The sequence below is a fragment of the Cervus canadensis genome, chromosome 25, assembly GCF_019320065.1.
Source record: "Cervus canadensis isolate Bull #8, Minnesota chromosome 25, ASM1932006v1, whole genome shotgun sequence".
In the NCBI taxonomy this organism is placed as follows: domain Eukaryota; kingdom Metazoa; phylum Chordata; class Mammalia; order Artiodactyla; family Cervidae; genus Cervus; species Cervus canadensis.
Window position 1 is genome coordinate 30,155,446 of NC_057410.1, and position 20,744 is coordinate 30,176,189.

General features: G+C 40.2%; 1 protein-coding gene across 2 annotated transcripts in view; it reads left to right on the forward strand.

Moving 5' to 3' along the window:
- Positions 1 to 260: 260 nt before the first annotated feature.
- Positions 261 to 20,744, forward strand: part of NCKAP1L (NCK associated protein 1 like) — a 46,665-nt gene continuing 26,181 nt past the window's right edge. Inside the window, exons 1-17 of one of the 2 annotated variants that reach the window (XM_043446910.1) lie at positions 261 to 421; positions 1,485 to 1,595; positions 2,275 to 2,367; positions 7,113 to 7,169; positions 7,873 to 8,015; positions 8,905 to 8,995; positions 9,086 to 9,223; positions 10,027 to 10,075; positions 10,176 to 10,332; positions 16,421 to 16,477; positions 16,782 to 16,878; positions 17,463 to 17,572; positions 17,749 to 17,881; positions 18,271 to 18,352; positions 18,528 to 18,586; positions 19,122 to 19,267; positions 20,395 to 20,527. In XM_043446910.1, coding sequence (XP_043302845.1) covers positions 320 to 421; positions 1,485 to 1,595; positions 2,275 to 2,367; positions 7,113 to 7,169; positions 7,873 to 8,015; positions 8,905 to 8,995; positions 9,086 to 9,223; positions 10,027 to 10,075; positions 10,176 to 10,332; positions 16,421 to 16,477; positions 16,782 to 16,878; positions 17,463 to 17,572; positions 17,749 to 17,881; positions 18,271 to 18,352; positions 18,528 to 18,586; positions 19,122 to 19,267; positions 20,395 to 20,527 — 1,758 coding nt within the window. In that variant the 5' untranslated portion in view covers positions 261 to 319. Of the gene's footprint in view, positions 422 to 1,377; positions 1,596 to 2,274; positions 2,368 to 7,112; positions 7,170 to 7,872; positions 8,016 to 8,904; positions 8,996 to 9,085; positions 9,224 to 10,026; positions 10,076 to 10,175; positions 10,333 to 16,420; positions 16,478 to 16,781; positions 16,879 to 17,462; positions 17,573 to 17,748; positions 17,882 to 18,270; positions 18,353 to 18,527; positions 18,587 to 19,121; positions 19,268 to 20,394; positions 20,528 to 20,744 lie in introns of both variants that reach the window. The other variant, XM_043446911.1, reaches the window with a different exon arrangement.

Consider the following 20,744-nt stretch of genomic DNA (forward strand, 5'->3'; position numbering starts at 1 on the left):
TTGGTGCCAGACTATGGAGAGCCTTGAAAGCCTGCCCCTCTCCCCCACCCCACTCATTTCACAGTCTTACCAAAAATACTGCAGAGCTAGAAAGAGGAAGTGTCCCCTGCTGAGTGTGCAAGAGGAAGTACAGAAGATTCTGAGGGCCTATGAGGCGTAATGACTACTTTCAGCCACAAGCCAATTGTAGAGGTGACAGGAAGACCAGCGCACCAACCAGGCTGGGAGCCTCCGCCCAGAGGGTGTCACCACTTTAGCTGAAAGTGTTTGGGGAGATCAGGCATTGCTGTCTGGATGCTCCTGTCTCTCAGTGGCCATCATGTCTTTGACCTCTGCCTACCAGCATAAATTAGCAGAGAAGCTCACTATCCTGAATGATCGCGGTCAGGGGGTCCTCATCCGGATGTATAACATCAAGAAGGTAAGTGTGGGCAACTGGACTAGCACTAACTATTCCAACAGCAGTAGGGCGGGGACCTCTGAGACTGGCAGGTCCAGCTGTTAGACTCCCTTCTCTTTCCCACTGGTTTAACTGGCCTTCAGTCACTCAGATTATGTAGGACAGCTGGTGCTGGGAGGCAGAAGGGAAGGCTTTTCTTCAGGGCTTCCGCCTTTTTGGGTCTGATTCTCACCCCAAAGAAAACGTCTGCTTTCTACTGGGGGTAATGGTGGGATGGGAAATAATGTTCCTAGTCGCCTGGATAAGTGTCTGGGTCTAGAATCCTGGGTCTTATTGTTTAGTGCTGGCCCCCACACTCTGCAGAAATCGAGTTGGGTGTCTGGCAAAAGTTTTTAAATTGAAGTACTTTCCCTGAAAGGAAAAAATAGATAGGAAATTTGGGTTAAAAAAAAAAGAGTAACTACCTTTGAGTTACTTGGAGTCTGAGACAGGTCTCACTGTGGTCTTATTTATGTGTGTTTAGGATAGGAACTCTGAAATTGGGAGAAGCTGGTGACAAGAGGTGGGCTAGTGCTGGGCCTAGTGAAGTTAAGAAATAAAGATGGGTGGGAGTGGGGTTTCTGGGAACGAAAATGGGGGACTTGGGGGAGGGGACCTTGGTGCATTTCATAATAAATCACTGGGACACAGTTTCATCTCCATGCCTCCTGTAAATGCCCTTGGGATGATATGCTTATATAATGGACATAATTATGACACTAATTCTCCCACTAAGTCTAGCTCCTGAGCAGCTGCTTTTCTCACTTCTTCCGGCTTCGGCTGAGGGGTGGAGAGAGCTTCCTCTTTGTGCCGGGCCCAAGCAGACGTTAGACTTTATCCAGCAAGACGAAATGCCCAGGTTATTTAGCTCTTCTGATGGTTGGCTTAATGTTATGGAACTTTTACCTGACCTACTCTCTTTCTTTTATAATCCTCAGATCCCCTTTCCCTAAGAGAGATTGTGTAAGAATGCAGTGTGGGAAGAGGTATGTTTCCGAGGAACAGGAGAAAGGATTGATAAACATAATGTTATTTATCTGTGCAGACTTGTTCAGACCCCAAATCCAAGCCCCCTTTCTTATTGGAAAAGTCCATGGAATCATCTCTCAAGTACATCAACAAAAAATTTCCCAACATAGATATCCGAAACAGCACGGTAAGAATGATGTCCCTCTTCTGTCCTTTCTCCAAAATAACTGTGCTTGAATGGTTCAAGCTCTCTTTTGATGGCCTCTCTTTGAACTTGCCAGAGGATGGAGTGGCCTTTTTTTAGTTTTCCTAAGCTAACCCACAGGGCTTCAGGTTGTTGTAGTCTTGAGATTTCTGAGATAAGATGAGATTCTCCTAAGGGTAAGCTGGAGCAAAACGTTGACCCTATTCACAAGAACACTTTGTTCTTACTGAGAAGGAGAGCTCTCCTGATGCAGCAGTTGCATATATTTTATTGTTGCTCCTGTTTCCACTCAGTGTTTTCTTGTTTACTGTCTTAGAGTTATGCATCTAGTGGCATATGCCTTACTTCTCCCTTATTAAATGTTACCCCTAGGTTTCTTACCATCTTACTTAAAACATCTTCTCATTCAGCTACTTTTGACTTAGATATGAATAGTAAACCATTTTGACTTAAAGAGACCTTGAAATTTTCTCTCATTTAGCACTCTTTATCTAGTCAGGATTACATGCAACCATAAGAGAATATGCTCTCTGAAACTTCAGAATTTGGAGATCTTCCAGCTTCCTCTGTCTGCATATTTTAACCCTCTTTAAGAATGTTTTAGGTGTAACCCCTATTGTCTTGGGTTGCTTTGATCACTTGTCTTCTTACTTTCTTTCAGCAACATTTAGGACCAGTACAGCGGGAAAAATCTGAGATAATTAGATACCTTACCAACTACTACCAGTCATTTGTGGATGTTATGGAATTTCGGGTGAGCCCTCTCTAGCCCAAGTACCCAATGTTTGGATGTTCGTGTATGTTCCTTATTATTGTTTCTTTAAAATATCAGATGTATTGATACGGAAGGATATTTAAGTTGTATTGTTAAGTGAAAGTGAGTTGTAGAATAGTGTATGATACAGTTTTATTTTGTTTTAAAAGATACATAAATTTAATACACATAGTGTTAGTATATATGTAGGAGGGATTTGGGATATTATACATTAAACTGTTAAAAATACCTGACTTTGGAGCTGGATTATTATGATTGGCTTTAATTTATTACATTATACATTTTTGTATTCTTTGAGTTAAAATTTTAAGTATTTTCCCCCCAAATTTTATTACAAAATCTACTAAAAAATTTCAAGAATAGTACAATGAATATTGGTCTATGCTCCCCCTGGATCTCCTGATTTTTAATATTTTGCCATGTTTGCTTATCTTTTTTTTTTTTCCCTTGAACCATTTGAGTTGCAGGCACCATGACATTTCTCTCCATAAATACTTTAGCATACATCTGCTAAGAACAAGAATATTTTCTTACATAACCTTAATGCAGTTATTGTACTCAGGAAATGTAAAATTGCTACAATGTTATAGTTATAGCCCATATTCACATTCCTCTAATTTTCTCAAGGATCATACATTGAATTCATGATGTTATGTCTCTTAGTTGTCATATCTTTTTAGTCTTTAATCTAGAATAATTCTCAGTCTTATTTTGTCTTTCATGACACTGACTTTTCTGAAGGGTTCAGACTAATTATTTTTCAGAATTTCTCTCAATTTGAGCTTATCTAATTATTAACAATGTTTGGTAGCATAATATATGGATGATATTTTATTTGAGTTCTAAACAATGAATATGTACTGTTTTGTAGCCATAAACTGTAAAAAAATATTTAGTGCTTTGTTTTTGAAGGGCAGATTGATATAATGTTTTAATAGTCTTAGAAAATATACTTTTAAATGTAATAATTCTAATTCTAGAAATTTGTCTTAAGGAAACAGTCAGAAGTGCTAAGGTATATGTACAAGAATGTACTCTCTTGCATTTCTATTGCATTATTTATGATAGTGACAACTTGATAATTGATATGTTCAATAACTGGAGGCTTAATTAAAAGTTCAGAGTATGTGTCTATAAGTGAATATTATACAGCTGCTGAAGATGATACATATTTATATTACTTGGCATGGGAAAAATGCTCTTCACATGTTCTTTAGTGTAAAAGCAAATTACAACGTAGCTTAACAGAGGAGATGTCCCTAAAATGTATATTTTCATAGATAAAAATGCATATGAAGAAGGTTAGAACTTTGTATGGTGAGATTATGAGTGGTTTTAAAAATGAGTTAAAATTATGTTTGTGTTTTCTGATTTTTCTACAATGAACACATTATTTGTATATTCAAGAAATAAAAAATTTTAGTTATTTGAGTCATGTAAGTTTGTGATGGTATCACAGTATTTCTTCAGCTAGTACAAGAGTATGGAGCCCTGCCTTGGCTGTCTAGGGAGCTAATCCAGTCTGGTCATCAGATCATGCAATGAAGATAGAAGCGGGGACACAGAAGGTCGTAGGTTCTGAAGGAGGGTCAGGTCAGAGGTTATTCATTTGGAATTGAGAGTCATGGTTAGGAAGAAGGTAGGCACTGGTGGAGGTAGTAGAAGATTGCTGGAAGCATATAAAAAAGTTTTTCACTAGGAGTCCAAAAGACACCTTCTGGTTGCTGCAGTGGTAAACTTCTGAGCCCAAGGAGTTTAGTACAGCTCATTCAGGGCTGGAAGGGAAATAGACATACAGGTATTGTGTGTTGTGAAGTAGGTAGGCTCTGAATCAGACAGACCTGGTTTCAGCTCTCAGCTTTATCACTTATAAACTATATGACTTTGGTAAGAAACTCTTTGAATCCCAGTTTCTTTATCTTGTAAAATGGGAAATAAGATTTACTACATGGGGTATTTGTAAAAATTAAATTAGACAACACATTGAAAACACTTAACACAGTGTTTAGTGTATAATAGAGTAGTAGGCCAACAGATGTTAAATCTATTCCTTTCTGACTCTGTCTTTACAGTATAAAATCTGGGTAGTGACATTGGTTGTGTGAGTGGCTGGAAGCAAACCTCAGTTATATTATCCCTTGGGAATTTGGTTGCAGCAAGGAGTTGTAGACTGGCCCTCCCAGCAAAGGAGGCAGCATAGACCTAGACAGAGGTCTTGAAGTCATGTAGTACGAGAGAAGATCATGGGCTCTGGGTTCTAATTCTGGTCCTTACTAACTTTGTGATCTGTGGTGAGTTTCTTAACTGCTCTCAGCCTCAATTTCCCTGCATGTTAATTTAGATACAGCCTTTTGGGGAAGATAACTTGGAAACATTTTTTTCTCATACATTTAATAAATTTGACAAAGGTATACACCTGTGTAACAGCCAGCATAAAATATGGATAATTTTCAGTAACACAAAGGTTCCCTGCACCTTTTTATCCTTAGTCAATCCCAACTTATCCTGTCCCCAGGCAACCACTGATCTACATTCCAGATTAGATTTTTCTTTTTTAGAGGTTCATACATGTAATTAGGATCTATATACCATGTTTTCCTTTGTGTCTGGCTTCTTTCACTCAACATAATGTTTTTAAGATTTATTTATGTTTTATGTACCTGCAAGTCATTTCCTATTTTTGCTGAGCACTATTTCATTGTATGGATACAATCAATTTATCCATTTTCCTGTTGATGAACTTCTGGATTGTGTCCAGTTTTTGGCCAGTATGCATAAGTTGCCATAAACATTTGAGTACAAATAATTGTGGGGACATATTTTTCATTTCACTTGGATAAATACTCTAGAAGTTGAATTGCTAAATCATATGGTATGTTTATGTTTAATTTTATAAGAAATTGCCAAAATTTTCTCCAAAGTCATTGTTCCATTTTCTCTTCCCATTCATAATATACTAGTGTTCCTGTTGCTCCACATTCTTATCAAACTTGCTTTTAGTCATTCATGTCATTCATGGCCATGCGCTGTGTGGCATGTAGGCTGTTATTTCCCTGACCAGGAATTGAACTCATGTTCCCTGCATTAGGAGCAAAGTCTTAACCACTGAACTTCCAGGGAAGTCCCTAGTCATTCTTCATTTGTTTTTTTGGCTGTGCTGAGTGGCTTTCAGAATCTTAGTTCCTTGACCAGAATTGAAGCTGGGCCACTGCAATTAAAGTTCCAAGTCCTAACCACTGGACCTCCAGGGAACTCCTGAATTTTAGTCATTCTAATGGGTGTGTGAATCTGCCTGCCAATGCAGGAGATGCAGGTTCAATCCCTGAGCCAGGAAGATCCCCTGAAGGAGGAAATGGCAATCCACTCCAGTATTTCTTGCCTGGAAAATTCCATGGACAAAGAAGCCTGGCAGGTTGCAGTCCATGGGTTGCAAAGAGTCAGACATGACTGAGCACTGCACTGCATTGGGTGTGTAGTGGTATCTTCTTGTGATTTTAATTTGCATTTTCCTGATGATTAGTATTATTGGACATTTTTTCATGTTCTTATTGGTCATTTATATGTATATATTTAAACTTTTAATTTTGTGTTGGGGTATAGCAGGCTAACAATGTTGTGAGTTTCAGATAACAGCAAAGGGACTGAGCCATACCATTTTTATATTTTTAATTGTAAAGAGCCTATTCAAATCTTTTGGCTATGTGTTTTAAAAATAAATATATATATACTCTTTGATCTAGTAGCTCAACTTGTGTAGAATTGACAGTATCAATGTGCAGTGACTAGGGCATCAGTTGGGAAAAGATGGAATGAATTGGCCATATCATGGACTACCATGCAGCCATTAAAAAGAAGTGCATTAGGGCTCTACCAGAGACTTGAGGACTTTTAGCAGGTATGATTGAATAAAAAAAGTAAAATGGTAATAAGAGTGTGATATTATCTCAAGTTTTTAACACAAATGATTTTCAAAAAAACCCTCTCTCTTTTTCTCCCTGCCTGAATAGGATTATATAAATAGGGTGAAAATTAACAAAGGACATACTAGGTTGTTAAACTTGTCTACCTGAAGGTTGGAAAGGATGTAGAGCCGGTGCTGATGTGAGGGAGGAGAGAAGTATCCACAGTAAAACTGCTTATTATTTAGGCAAAATTAGGTATGAAAAGAAAAGAATCCCTCTCACACTGGAATGAGGGTTAAATGAAGTATATGCAAATGACCTAGTAAGTACTTAGCATATATTGTGGTAGGTGATCAGTAAGTAGAAACATGTAGAAAGTTTGGTAGTATTCCCATTTGTTAAAGAGAACAGGAGATAGAATCATAGAACAGACTGATTTTGGGATTCATCAATTAAAAAAAAAGGGGGGGCATCCTGATTTTTGGTATTTTAGAAACAAACAATCAGATAATCTGCATTTTGTAACCTTTTTGTGTGTGTGTGTGTGGAGGAGGAGGGTACCTGGACAGTAAGATGATGGAAGGCGTGCATGGTGTAGAAGGGACCTGTGCCTGTGGAGACATGGGCATCCGGTAGGGTAGCCTGACCGGGGCCCAGCGACAGCTTATGGAGGAGGAGCTTCCCGAACTCAGCAAGCCTCCTGTACGTTATTTAGTGGCTCCTTAGGACCTCCAAGGCAGAGCGCCTTTCCCTCAAATTCCGGTAGTTCCTGTCATCTTCTCTTTCTTCTTCATTGATTCTCATCTCCAATTCTACCCCCAGGATCATGTGTATGAACTTCTCAACACCATTGATGCCTGCCAGTGCCATTTTGATATCGTAAGATTCTTTGCAATTCTCTTCTATCCCAGAGCCATGGAAATGGTCTCTGTTGGGACAGTGTGGGGTGAGATGGGACTAGAGGAATGGCTGTTCCCCCAGGACTATAATATAGTATATACTGTATAATGAATGAATGGCTGTTAATTCAGGACTATACTTCTGTAAAAATGTGGACGTTAAAGTGCATTTACATGTTAAGCAGATCAGCATTGTGATTTTTTTAATACAAAATTCATGTAAAATTGTTGTTATTCTACCTCATCCAACACCTAATTAGGCCAGCTCTAATTTCCTGGCCTCCTTATATCTTGAGTTCACTTTTAGCCCCTGAACTTGTTCCAGTTTTCTTCTGAATTTGCAGTCTTGTCAATTTCTTCTTCTTCTTTTTTTCTAATACATATATTTATTTATTTGACTGTACCAGATCTTAGTTGCGGCATGTGGGATCTAGTTCCCTGACCAGGGATCGAACTCAGACCCCCTGCACTGGGAGCTCAGTCTTAGCCACTGGGCCGCAAGGGAAGTCCCCAATTTCTTCTTCTAAATAGACCTTTCATAAATAAATACATAAATACATAAATACACAAACAAACAAACAAACAAACCTTTCCAGAGTCTGGTTAGCACTGTCTGGAATGATTGGGGAAATCGAGTTTAATAGGCCTTGCCATTCTTGGGTTTCTATGTATTTTCCTTGTAGAATCTCAACTTTGACTTCACTCGGAGTTACCTGGACTTGATAGTGACTTACACCTCAGTTATTTTGCTTCTGTCACGGATTGAGGATCGACGGGTACTCATTGGCATGTTCAACTGTGCCCATGAGATGCTGCATGGACACAGGTGAGTTAAGGAGATGTATACAAGATGATGACTCTCATACATGGTGCTATGAGGTAAAAGTGGATACAAAGGAAGTAGATGGCATGTTTTCTCATGTGAGAATCTATAATCTACATGACGACACAGGCAAAATAAAACAATTTAGAATACTTATAAGGGCATACACTAAGACGTGCACGTCTACATATGGTTAACTCTTGAATATCTGCTAGTGGGCTATCCAGTCTACATTATCTCTAATGAGTTTTTAATCCTGGGCTGAGGTTATTGCAGAAAGCAAAGAAAACATTTTTTAATATTAGTAGGAATAATATTAGTAAAGTTAAAGCCTTTAGAGGCAAGTAATGTATGATAATACATTTGAAGCCAAATATAAATGGATTTTGGATTATGTACAATTCTTTGCCTTTCTGTTAGTGCAAATAAAAGCATTTAAGGGCTGAAAAAAGTGAAGACCAGAGAGATCAGAGTGGGCTGTTGAACATTGTTCTGTGTATGATGTAAAGTCCTACGTGCCTACATGAGTACCTAGGCACATGACTTACGTTTGCTTTGAATGTGTGTGTGTATATCCTTTTGGTCTGTATACAGATTTGAGTCCAGCAATAACTAATCAACATGAATTTGTAGAGTACCTATCGTGTGTTCAACCCTATTTCAGTTGCTTGTAAGGAAGAAACTTTCATGGACCAGCCCCAAATCATGTGATTCTGCCTTAGTATTCCTGGGCCTAGGGTGGGTTATCTTTATATGTAACTTACAGTTTAGTATCTTTGCAGGTGGTAGAGAATACCAGCTTATGTACACACCTTTAACCTATATGCAAACATGAGAGTTTACATCATGCTTAATGGAGGGCTGTAAGCATTTTCCCTATGCTTTCTTCAAGTGACTCCAGTTTTGCCCGTCTGGGTCAGATGGTCTTGGAGTATGACCACCCTCTGAAGAAGCTGACAGAGGAGTTTGGGCCTCACACAAAGGCAAGTTTCTTGAGAGATTGGAGAATTTCTCAGGCAGAAGTGGGTTGTCCCCATCATTGACTTTAAGGATTCATTTGTTTTCCCTCACAGGCTGTGAGTGAAGCCCTCCTCTCTTTGTACTGCCTCTTTGTCCGAAGGAACCAAGGGGCTGAGCAGTGGCGCAGTGTCCAGCTTCTGAGTCTTATTGGCACGGCCTCAGCCATGATTAACCCTGCTAATTCAGACACAGTGAGTTCTCTTTTCCTCCTCAGTGAAAGCATGCTCTTTCCAAGGCCATTGCTGTAGAGGCTTCTTATTTTCAAGAAATATCAGCCCTAAGAGTCCTTTAGCCCTCTGCTAGGATATGCCTCTGTGTTGATCACCTTATGTGGCTAAAAAAAATCATGGTTAGGTTGAAGCTTTTTTTGGATCAGGATAAGGAAGTGCCTGCCCATAGAAGGAAGTTAATAAATATTCACAGAATGAATGAATGGATAAAACTGAGTCATTAGGCACTTATTTAGCCCAGCAGGAACTTGAGCATAGATGTCAATTAATTAACAAATGTTTTTATTCAATTACTATTGGCCCAAGGTCCTTGATGCAAAGAATTTCTCGTCTAGTAGGAAGATACGCCATGGGGTCATAAAAATAGAACTGATGGTATAAGATGTATGAGAAGCACCAGACAAGTGATTTATATCTTACATGGTGAAAGAATCCAAGGGAGGGAGAAATCATAAGATTTTGAGTATTACTATCCTGAACTGTTGAAGAGAAGTTGTGTCAAACCATTTATTTGTCCTGACTTCTAGCCTAAGTTCCTTTCCCCCCATCAAATATATTTTCCCCTCAATCCACTTCTAGTGCCTCACCTCCATTATAGGCATGTTTTCCCAGGTATTGACTTATCAAAGTATCCTGATCCAGTCTGGTAAAATAAGAGTTGTGTTTGATACTCAGATTCTAGCTTGACTGCCCTTGTCTTGACCGCCTTAGTCTTTAGACCAAGTTAAATAGCTGTTAAACCATCCCTGCCTCCCTTCTCGTAGATGGCCTGTGAGTACCTGTCTGTGGAAGTGATGGAGCGTTGGATTGTCAGTAAGTTTTTTGTGGGTTGAGGTGGGACTAGACCTAGCAGCATGTTACATGGAGATCTAGTCCTAAAAGTCTTTCTTTGCACTATTTTACCCACCTGCAGTTGGGTTTCTTCTTTGTCACGGGTGCCTCAACTCCAATGCCGACTGCCAGAAACTGTGGAAGCTGTGTCTGCAGGGCTCCCTGTACATCACCCTCATCCGGGAGGATGTGCTCCAGGTGCACAAAGTCACCGAGGACCTGTTTAGCAGTTTGAAAGGGTGAGACCTGAGAGCCAAGCTAATCTTCTTTGGGGATTTTTAGCCCGTCCTAACATCTTTTTCTAGTCTCCATGAGTGTCCCGAATATAGGTATTCAGGAATAGTTCTAATTATCGAAGAAATATTTATTGAATACATACTATTTACTAAGTACTTCTCTCGATAGAGTAACTAATAAGATAGTATAGAGGTTAAGATCATGGACCCTGAAACCAGATTACCTGACTCTGAATTCCAGCTCTGCCACTGATTGACTATGTGATCTTGGGCAAGTTACTTAACTTCTCTATGCCAGGCCTCAATTTATCTATAAATAATGATAATAATTCCCTATGACCTACCTCCTAGGGTTGTTAGGAGGAATGAAAAAGTAACTATTTATAAAGCATGTAGAAAAGTGCTTGGTATGTTGTAATGCAATCTGTGTGCTTTTTAAACAAAGACAGAATCTCTGCTCTCAAAGAGCTTGCAAGTTAGTGAAAAATAGATAAACTGTTGTAATATAATAAGGGATTATAATGTATAAACACAAACTGCTTTAAACTGGCCTTGGAGGAGCAGCAAAACCTGGAGACAGACCTGAAGAACTAAACAAGTGAAGTGTGTGTGTGTGTGTGTGTGTGTGTGTGTGTGTAGGAGTCGTGGGAGCGTGGATGGAGAGGCAGGGAAGTTGCTTAAGGCAGAGAAAGATACTTTAGGCAGAGAAACTGTCAAGGTTTTGAGGCAAGAGGGAGCATAGCATTTTCTAAGAAATTCATGTAGCTCTGGTTACAGAAATGAAGAAGTTGTCAAGACAAACTTGGAGAGGTAAGTTGGGGCCTTGGATGCCCTGCCATCTATTCTATTTGAGCCTATTCTAAAAGGAATAGGGAGTCATTGAATGATTTTTAAACAGGGCAGTGACACAATCATATTTACATTTTAGAAAAAGTCACTCTGGCTGCAGGGAAGAAAAGAGGTCAGATGGAAAAAACTAGAGGCAGAGATTGATGAAGTGAATTGGGAGAAACTGTGGATGAAGTTAAGGTTTCTGGAATGGATACTTGGCATTCCTTAAGATAGAGAACATGATAAAAGCTAGTTTGTGAATATTCCATAGGACCCTGTACTTGGCTGGGCTCCATCTATATATATTTTTTCCATTTATTTTTATTAGTTGGAGGCTAATTACTTTACAATATTATAGTGTTTTTTGCCATACTATTCCCAGAATCTTTCACTTTAGGTAAGATGGAAAATAAAGAGTATTAAAAAATAAACAAACAAAACAAAAAGCTAGTTTGTGGGAAAAGATCATGAATTCAGTTTTGAGCAGTTTGAATTTGAAGTATTTGTAGAACATTGAAGATAGATGTATGTTAGACCTTTTATCTTTTGGTTGTGGAATTTAGGAGAGAGATTTGGATTCAGATTAAGTTTGGCAAAATGGTGATCAAAGCCATGGGAGTAGGTGAGATTACTCACAGAGAATGTGTGAAGTGAGAAAAGACTGGGATAGAACCTCTGAGACATTGAAATGTAAGGGCCAGCAGAGGCAGAGAAATCAGTGAAAGGAATAGCAGAGACAAGGGAAGAAGATATGTCGAGAAGAAAGGACTAGTTATCTGTGTTTGACAGTACTGAGAGGTCACATAAAATGAGGATTGGAAAATATTTATTTAATTTGTTTGTAAAGATGATCTTAGTCCCCTTCTTGTTCAGTTCAGTTCAGTTCAGTCACTCAGTCATGTCCCACTCTTTGCAACCTCATGGACTGCAGCATGCCAGGCCTCCCTGTCCATCACCAACTCCCGAAGCCTACTCAAACTCATGTCCATTGCGTCGGTGATGCCATCCAACCATCTCATCCTCTGTCATCCCCTTCTACTCCCGCCTTCAATCTTTCCCAGCATCAGGGTCTTTTCCAATGAGTTGGCTGTTCTCATCAGGTGGCCAAAATATTGGAGTTTCAGCTTCAGCATCAGTCCTTCCAATGAATATTCAGGACTGATTTCCTTGAGGGTGGACTGGTTGAATCTCCTGCAGTCCAAGGGAATCTCAAGAGTATCCTCCAACACCACAGTTCAAAAGCATCAATTCTTCTCACTCAGCTTTCTTTATAGTCCAACTCTCACATCCGTACATGGCTACTAGAAAAACCATAGGCTTGACTAGATGGATCTTTGTTGGCAAAGTAATGTCTCTGCTTTTTAATATGCTGTCTAGGTTGGTCATAACTTTCCTTCCAAGGAGCAACCATCTTTTGATTTCATGGCTGCAATCACCATCTGCAGTGATTTTGGAGCCCCCCAAAATAAAGTCTGTCACTGTTTCCGCTGTTTCCCCATCTATTTGGCATGAAGTGATAGGACCAGATGCCATGATCTTAGTTTTTTGAGTGTTGAGTTTTAAGCCAACTTTTTCACTCTCCTCTTTCACTTTCAAGAGGCTCTAGTTCTTCTTCACTTTCTGCCATAAGGGTGGTATCATCTGCATATCTGAGGTTATTGATATTTCTCCCGGCAATCTTGATCCCAGCTTGTGCTTCATCCAGCCCAGCGTTTCTCGTGATGAACTCTGCATATAAGTTAAATAAGCAGGGTGACAATATACAGCCTTGACGTACTCCTTTCCCGATTTGGAACCAGGCTGTTGTTTCATGTCTAGTTCTCTGTTGCTTCCTGACCTGCATATGGATAACTTCAATTGAGTATTGAGGTCAAAACCTGGATTGCAGTGAGTTTAGGACCAAATAGGAGATAAGAAATTTAGTTAGTAACTCTTTTAAGAAGTTTGACCTTGAAGGGAAGAATAGATACAGGGTTATAATGAGAAGGAGGTAAGGGATTAAGGAAGGGGTCAAATACCTTTATTATCTTTGTAGTTGCAAAACCAACACCAGAAATGTAAAAAATACCAAGAGGAAGTTGACTACAATCTCACGTCCCCAAATATTCTGGTGCATGTCCTCTAGATGCTTGTGTATATGTATGAACATGTAGAGGGGTGTGTTTATTTTTAGCCTTATATAAGCAATTGATAAAAAGCAATGGATCCACATTCTATATTATATTGTGAAGTTTTTTTTAAAAAAAACTTACTGTATTTTGTATATCTTTGCATATCAGTCTATAGACACTTATTCAAGAGTCAAATAGTATTTCCTTATGTGATTGTAACATAATTTATTAATCCAATCCACTATTGATGGACATTTGAACTGTACCCCTCCCCCACTTTTTAAAAAGCCTTTACAAATACTGTTGTGATGAGTATCTTTGTGATACTCATTAGACATGTATCTTTGTGAACATTTCTATAGGGTAAATTCTTAGAAGTGGATTTGCTGGGTTAAAAGATGTGCATATTTCAAATTTTAATAGCTCTTGCCAAATTGTTCTCCAAATAGATATATTATCAACAGTCTGTGAGAATAATTATTCCTCATACTTTCAACAACTGAGTATTATCATTAAAAATTCATTGCAAGATTTGAGAGAGTAAATCTAAGATGAATAATTAGAAGTTACAGGAGGTAAATTGATACTAATATGCAGAAAAACTTTCTAATGATTCCTGCTTCTAGGGAATGGAAGGGATGTTTGAAGGGTATTTAGTTTCCCATCGTTAAGAACAACAGTAACATGTAAGATTTATTGTTTAGGGAATTCTTTGACATAAATGATCTAATTTGATCTTCATGTTACTTATACTCAGGCATATATATGAATATTTTCCTTCTTTTTTTCTGGCCATGCCACACAGTATATGGGATCTTAGTTCCCTGACCAGGGATTGAAACTGCACCTAGACTCTGCAGTAGAATGACGAAGTCTTGACCACTAGACTGCCAGGGAAGTCCCATTATCTTCTTTTACAAATGAGAAAATGGAGGCTCAGTCTCAATGTCACTCAGTTAATAGGAGATGGAATTAGGAAATCATTCCAGATTTTTTTGACTCTTAATCCTCTTGCTTTCCATCATACCAGGTAGAGGATGAAATAACTGCCCACCAGGAATGCTGTGGAGTTGAATCCTGATTTGATTAATATAATTTCCTACTCTACATTTTTTTGATTCTGTGCTAAGCTCAATAATGAGGTGGTCTGGAGAAGAGAAATGAAAGATTATAAATTCGACTAACATGGTGGCAATAGATGCAGGACAAGAGAAGACAGATCTAAGGGACATAGAGGGCACAGAGCCTAAAGTGATGTGGGACATTGGAGCATGGGTCACTAGTAGAGAGAAAGAGAGATAGTCAAGAGAGTCAGATATTGCCGATAAACAAAGAACAATGAAAAGGCCATTGAATTTGGTGATTCAGAAGTTGATGGTGACCTTAGAGAGAGCAATTTGTTTATTGTCTGAGGTCATATGGGCTTCAAGGGTCAGTGAAAGGTGAGGTGAAAAAGAATAAAGGTGTCTCTGGAGGAGACTGGTGGTATAAGGGGAATGGGCAGAGTTCAGTAGATGGTCAGGGTCAGTTGAGGGTCCTAATTCTTAGGGAGGCATGTTGGGAGAAGAGAATAAACCAGTGGGGAGAGTAGGGGGTTACAGTGACAAAAGGATAATTGATGAAGTTAAATTCTAAGAGGAGGTGGGAAGGGGACCCAGCTGGAATAACTACTTTTACTTGAGAGCAGGGCCTGTGTCATGTTGATGCACTGCTTCTTTGTATTGCCTTCAAACCTGGAAGGGTCCTTTGGCCTGAAGGTGTCAAGGCAGGAGCAGAAGACAAGAAATCTATTCTCAACTTCCTTATTAAAACCCTATGTGACTTTGGGCAAGCCATTTTCCTTTCCTAGGTATATTTTCTTCATCAGCAAAATAATGATGAGAACTAGATAATCTCTAAGTGACATAACTATGCCAAAGCCTTTAACTGTGTGGATCACAATAAACTGGAAAATTCTGAAGGAGATGGGAATACCAGACCTGACCTGCCTCTTGAGAAACCTGTATGCAGGTCAGGAAGCAACAGTTAGAACTGGACTTGGAACAACAGACTGGTTCCAAATAGGAAAAGGAGTACGTCAAGCCTGTATATTGTCACCCTGCTTATTTAACTTATATGCAGAGTACATCATGAGAAATGCTGGGCTGGATGAAGCACAAGCTGGAATCAAGATTGCCAGAAGAAATATCAATAACCTCAGATATGCAGATGACACCACCCTTATGGCAGAGAGTGCAGAGGAACTAAAAAGCCTCTTAATGAAAGTGAAAAGAGAGAGTGAAAAAAGTGGCTTTAAAGCTTAACATCAGAAAACTAAAGATCATGGCATCCGGTCCCATCACTTCATGGCAAATAGATGGGGAAACTGTGGCTTGCTTCATTTTTCTGGCTCCAAAATCCCTGCAGATGTTGATTGCAGCCATGAAATTAAAAGACGCTTACTCCTTGGAAGGAAAGTTATGACCAACCTAGATAGCATATTAAAGAGCAGAGACATTACTTTGCCAACAAAGGTCTGTCTAGTCAAGCTATGGTTTTTCCAGTGGTTATGTATGGATGTGAAATTGGACTATAAAGAAGCTGATTTGTGAGAAGAATTGATGCTTTTGAACTGTAGTGTTGGAGAAGGACTCTTGAGAGTCCCTTGGACTGCAAGGAGATCCAACCAGTCCATCCTAAAGGATCAGTCCTGGGTGTTCATTGGAGGCTTGAATGTTAAGCTGAACTCCAAATACTTTGGCCACCTGATGCGCGAAGAGCTGACTCATTTGAAAGACCCTGATGTGGGAAAGATTGAGGCAGAGGAGAGGGACAACAGAGGATGAGATGGTTGGATGGCATCACTGACTCAATGGACATGGGTTTGGGTGAACTGCGGGAGTTGGTGATGGACAGGGAGGCCTGGCATGCTGTGGTTCATGGGGTCGCAAAGAGTCGGACACAACTGAGCAACTGAACTGACTGAACTGAAGTGACATGAGTCTCTTATTAGTAGGCTGGGGTTGAAAGTAGTGTTTAGAAAGATCCTGAATGTGAGCGCTGTCCATGCTTCCTGCAGACTAGTTTGGAATCTCTGAGGACTGGGATGGTGGGATGAGGACTCTAACCGGAGGTGTGGCCAACCCTTTTGTGCTTGTGTCAATTCTCAGGTATGGCAAGCGAGTGGCCGACATAAAGGAAAGCAAGGAACATGCAATTGCAAACAGGTAAAGGCAAAGAATGAGCTCTTCCAGAGGGGATGGAGTAGGTATCTCTCCTGACCTTTGCTGTCACCGAAGCCACCCCTATTTCTGTACAGATTTATTGTCTCAACCCAAGAACTCGCTGTTGCCCCACAGGGTCTTGTTTTTTCTTACTGAGTCTAACTGTGGCCTTGAACCTTCCTCCTGGCTGACAGGTAGATCTCTGGCTGACAGGTAGATCTAAAGGTAGATCTCTTCTGCTCTGCGTTTGGAGGATTTTTGAGGGTAGGAGGGGCAATATTCTCTAGCTTCTGCTTTCTTTCCTCAGTGGCCAGTTTCATTCTCAACGGCGCCAGTTTCTGCGAATAGCTGTGAAGGAGATGGAGACTGTGTTAACCGATGAACCAGGACTACTGGGTCCCAAGGCAAGAGAAAGAGAGGAAGGGAAACATGATTTGGCATTCCTGAGTTTTTGCATTTCTAAGTTTTTTGTTCCGTTTGTGTGTGTATATGGTGGTTCCCTTGAATCTTCTTGGAGTACCCTAAAACTTGTTGTATCTCTCTTTTGGGCACTATCATATAGTATCATATGTTATAGTTATTTGTGTACTTGTCTTACCCTCTATTTGAGTGTGAGCTAATTAGAGACAGCTTGCTTTTTTTTTTTAAACCACATAAATACCTAGTAAATATTTCTAAAATTTAATTTGATAAGTTGGTATTGACCTAGTAAATATTTCTAAAATTTAATTTGATAAGGTGGTATTGACCTAGTAAATATTTCTAAAATTTAATTTGATAAGGTGGTATTGTGAGCTAATGTCAATGTATGTAGAGGTCTGATTCTTGTAGGATGCTTTTTTTGTGGGTCTCTGTGTTTAATGTTGGACACTATTGTCGGTATGGCTACACAGTTGTATCTATAAGCACATTTTCATGATAGTTTTCTCTGTGCTTTGAAATTCATTTCTAAAGTTGAAAATTCTCATAGTCTCTGTCCCCTCCGTAGGCCCTTTTTGCTTTCATGGCCCTGTCCTTCATTCGTGATGAAGTCACTTGGCTGGTTCGCCACACAGAAAATGTCACCAAGACGAAGACGCCTGAGGACTACGTTGACTCGTTAGTTCTTGGCATGGTTACGAATCTCGACTTTAGATGGACTGGGAAAAGGGACGGGGAGCGGTGCATCGGATGACCTCGGAGGGGTCTCAGTTTCTGCCCCATTGTCACTGTCTTTGTCTCAGGTCATGTTTTCAGTCTCACAGTGCTCTCTGTTCTCATGCTTGACTTTGTAGGAGCATTGCAGAACTGCTTTTCCTGTTGGAGGAGGTTAGGGCTCTGGTCCGAAGACACATCAAGGTGATTCAGCAGTACCACCTTCAGTACCTGGCCAGATTTGATGCCCTTGTGCTCAGTGACATCATTCAAGTATGTTTAATTGATGATACTTTGGAAATTTGGGGGTGAGCCCTGGTCATTTTTCTCTGGGGGTCGCCTTGACTGAATCTCATGCTCTGTAGATTGTGTGTCAAAAGCCCAATTTCCTCCTTTACATTTGTTAAAATTTTTAAAAAAAGAACTAATAATCTTAGTAATTTTCCTCCCAAGTGATGCTAACAGGAGAGAAAATAAAGGCAGTTGGATGTTAGCATTGAACTCAGGGTGTTCCTGCCATGCTTTACTTGCCTCTTTTTGGTTGGTTTGTTTGTTTATGACACTCGGCAGTTCCTTCTACCTTCATACACTGGCCCAGCCCTGTGGGCCTCGTTTCTCTCCTGGTGGAACTTATGCCCCCTTGACTCCACCTTCTTTTTTAGAACCTGTCTGTGTGTCCTGAGGAGGAGTCCATCATAATGTCCTCATTCGTCAGTACTCTCTCCTCTCTGAATCTCAAACAAGGTAACTGGAGGGAAGTGGGGGAGAAAGAGTGAAGGCGAACATTTTTTTCTCTAGAAATATGGGTCTCTTGAGCCAGGGAGTAGCCAAGATGACTTTGAAGAGAACCTACCATTCCATGCAATTGGATAGAGGTGCTGTTTTATTGTTTCCTTTTAAACTTCTGTTTTTCTTGCAGTTGATAATGGGGAGAAATTTGAATTTTCTGGATTGAGACTGGACTGGTTCCGTCTACAGGTAGGTCTGTTTCTGCTAATGGTCCCCCATTCTCAAGGTTTTTCCTCCCTCACAATCCCCTCCCTCTCTTCTTTAGAATTTTATTTATTTTATTTTTTGGCTGTGTTGGATCTTCATTGCTGGATGGGTTTTTCTCTAGTTGTGGTGTGTGGGCTTCTCATTGCAGTGGCTTCGCTTGTTGCAGAGCACGGGTTCTTGGGCACGTGGGCTTCAGTAGTTGTGGTTCCCAGGCTCTAGAGCACAGGCTCAATAATTGTGGCGCATGGGCTTAGTTGTTCCATGTGCGGCATGTGGGATCTTCCCAGGCCAGGCATCAAACCTGTGTCTCCTGTATTGGCAGATGACTTCGTTACCACTGAGTCACTGAACCACCAGGAAGCTCCCCTTCCTCCTCTTTTTAACTCCAAAGTTCTGCTGTATGGAATAAAAACTGCTGATTGGATGGGACAAATCCCAGTCAAACTGTAGTTCCAAGACTGGGGAGTCTTTTTCATTTATCTTGTTTTCTCCCCCCTTTTCCCACCTCCAACCATAGGCATATACCAGTGTGGCTAAGGCTCCCCTGCACTTGCATGAGAACCCAGACTTAGCCAAGGTGATGAACCTCATTGTCTTTCACTCCCGAATGCTGGACTCAGTAGAGAATATGCTGGTGGAAACTTCTGATTTATCTACTTTCTGGTATGTCCTGAGCTCTTTATCAGTTGACCTAATCTCTTGCCTGGCCTCTGTGGAGCAATCTAATTCCCCCAGACACTGGGAAGACTTGTTTTCTTTGAGATCTCCTTAGAGGCAGATGCTATAACTCCACAGTTTCTTCATTCCAGCTCTTATCAAGTGGTAGGAGTTTGAAGCTGATTCCCTTTTGTGCTGGCTTTCTTTAGGAAAGCCAGTTGGACTTCACACAGTCTTGCTTTCTCTGGGATAATTCATCAATTGTCTGTTCTTCACTGTTATCTTTGGAAACTTCTTTAGCATCTTTTTTTTTTTTTGGACCTTGTGATTTAAAAGAGACATGGAAAAGGTGGAAATTTAGTGGAGATGACTGAAAATAATTGGGAGGGCTGGGGAACAGGGCCTTTAGAGAATGCACATAAGTTTGTCTTACTTAGGTATCATTCGGCCTTTACTCAGTGACCACTGTTGTGCGTAACTCTACCCTTTGAGGAATCAAACATACAATACAGTATGTTGGCTCTGCTGTCTGCATTCTGCATGGTTAGGAACATATAATACCCACATGTGAAAAGGACATAATAATGGCAAATGTGCATGCCGCTGAAAGGATACAGGATTGAGGAAAGATCAGTCTCATGGAATTAATGAGAAAGTTTTCTGGAGCCTGAGTGTCAAATTTTGGGAGGGATGTGAATTAGTAGTATTGAGAGACTTCTAAATCAGGGCCGAAATCATGCAGAGGTTCTTGGGAAGAAATAGCAATTTTGTACAAGAAAAGGGAAGGAGACATCACTAACCTGCCCTGGGATCCAGTTAAAAAAAAAAAGACTGAAAGGGTTGAGTTTCTTGGTTTTCTCTCTACTTTAAGAGTAGGGAATTTAAAGAGGGAGGGATGAATATCAATAAATATTTGTTTAGGGAGGGGAGTTTGGGGGTGAATGGATACATGTATATGTATGGCTGAGTCTCTTTGCTGTCCACCTGAAACTGTCACAACATTGTTAATTGGCTATACACCAATACAAAGCAAAAAGTTTTAAAAAACTTCTGTCGAAAGACTCAATATTCTCTCCACCTCAGAGGAACTAGCTCCTAAACCCTGGTTCTGAGTCTCCTTGTCCGTTCCATAGCTTTCATCTCCGTACCTTCGAGAAGATGTTTGCTGTGACCCTGGAGGAACCTGCCATGTTCCGTTATGCCATTGCTTTCCCCCTGATCTGTGCTCACTTTGTCCACTGCACGCATGAGATGTGCCCAGAGGAGGTGAGTGTCCTGAGCTCCAAACCCTGTCATCTCTCTAACCACGTCTCATTATTATTCCCTCAAAACACAATTTCAGGGATTGATTTTGGCCCCAGGAAGGGTACCCATTGATACCTGGGTATCTTTTGGCCCCATAGATTATCTGGTGCAAGTCCCTAAATGTCTCAGCTTTATGTGCAGTGTGTCCTCTCTCTGGGTCTCATTTTCTTCTTCTGTA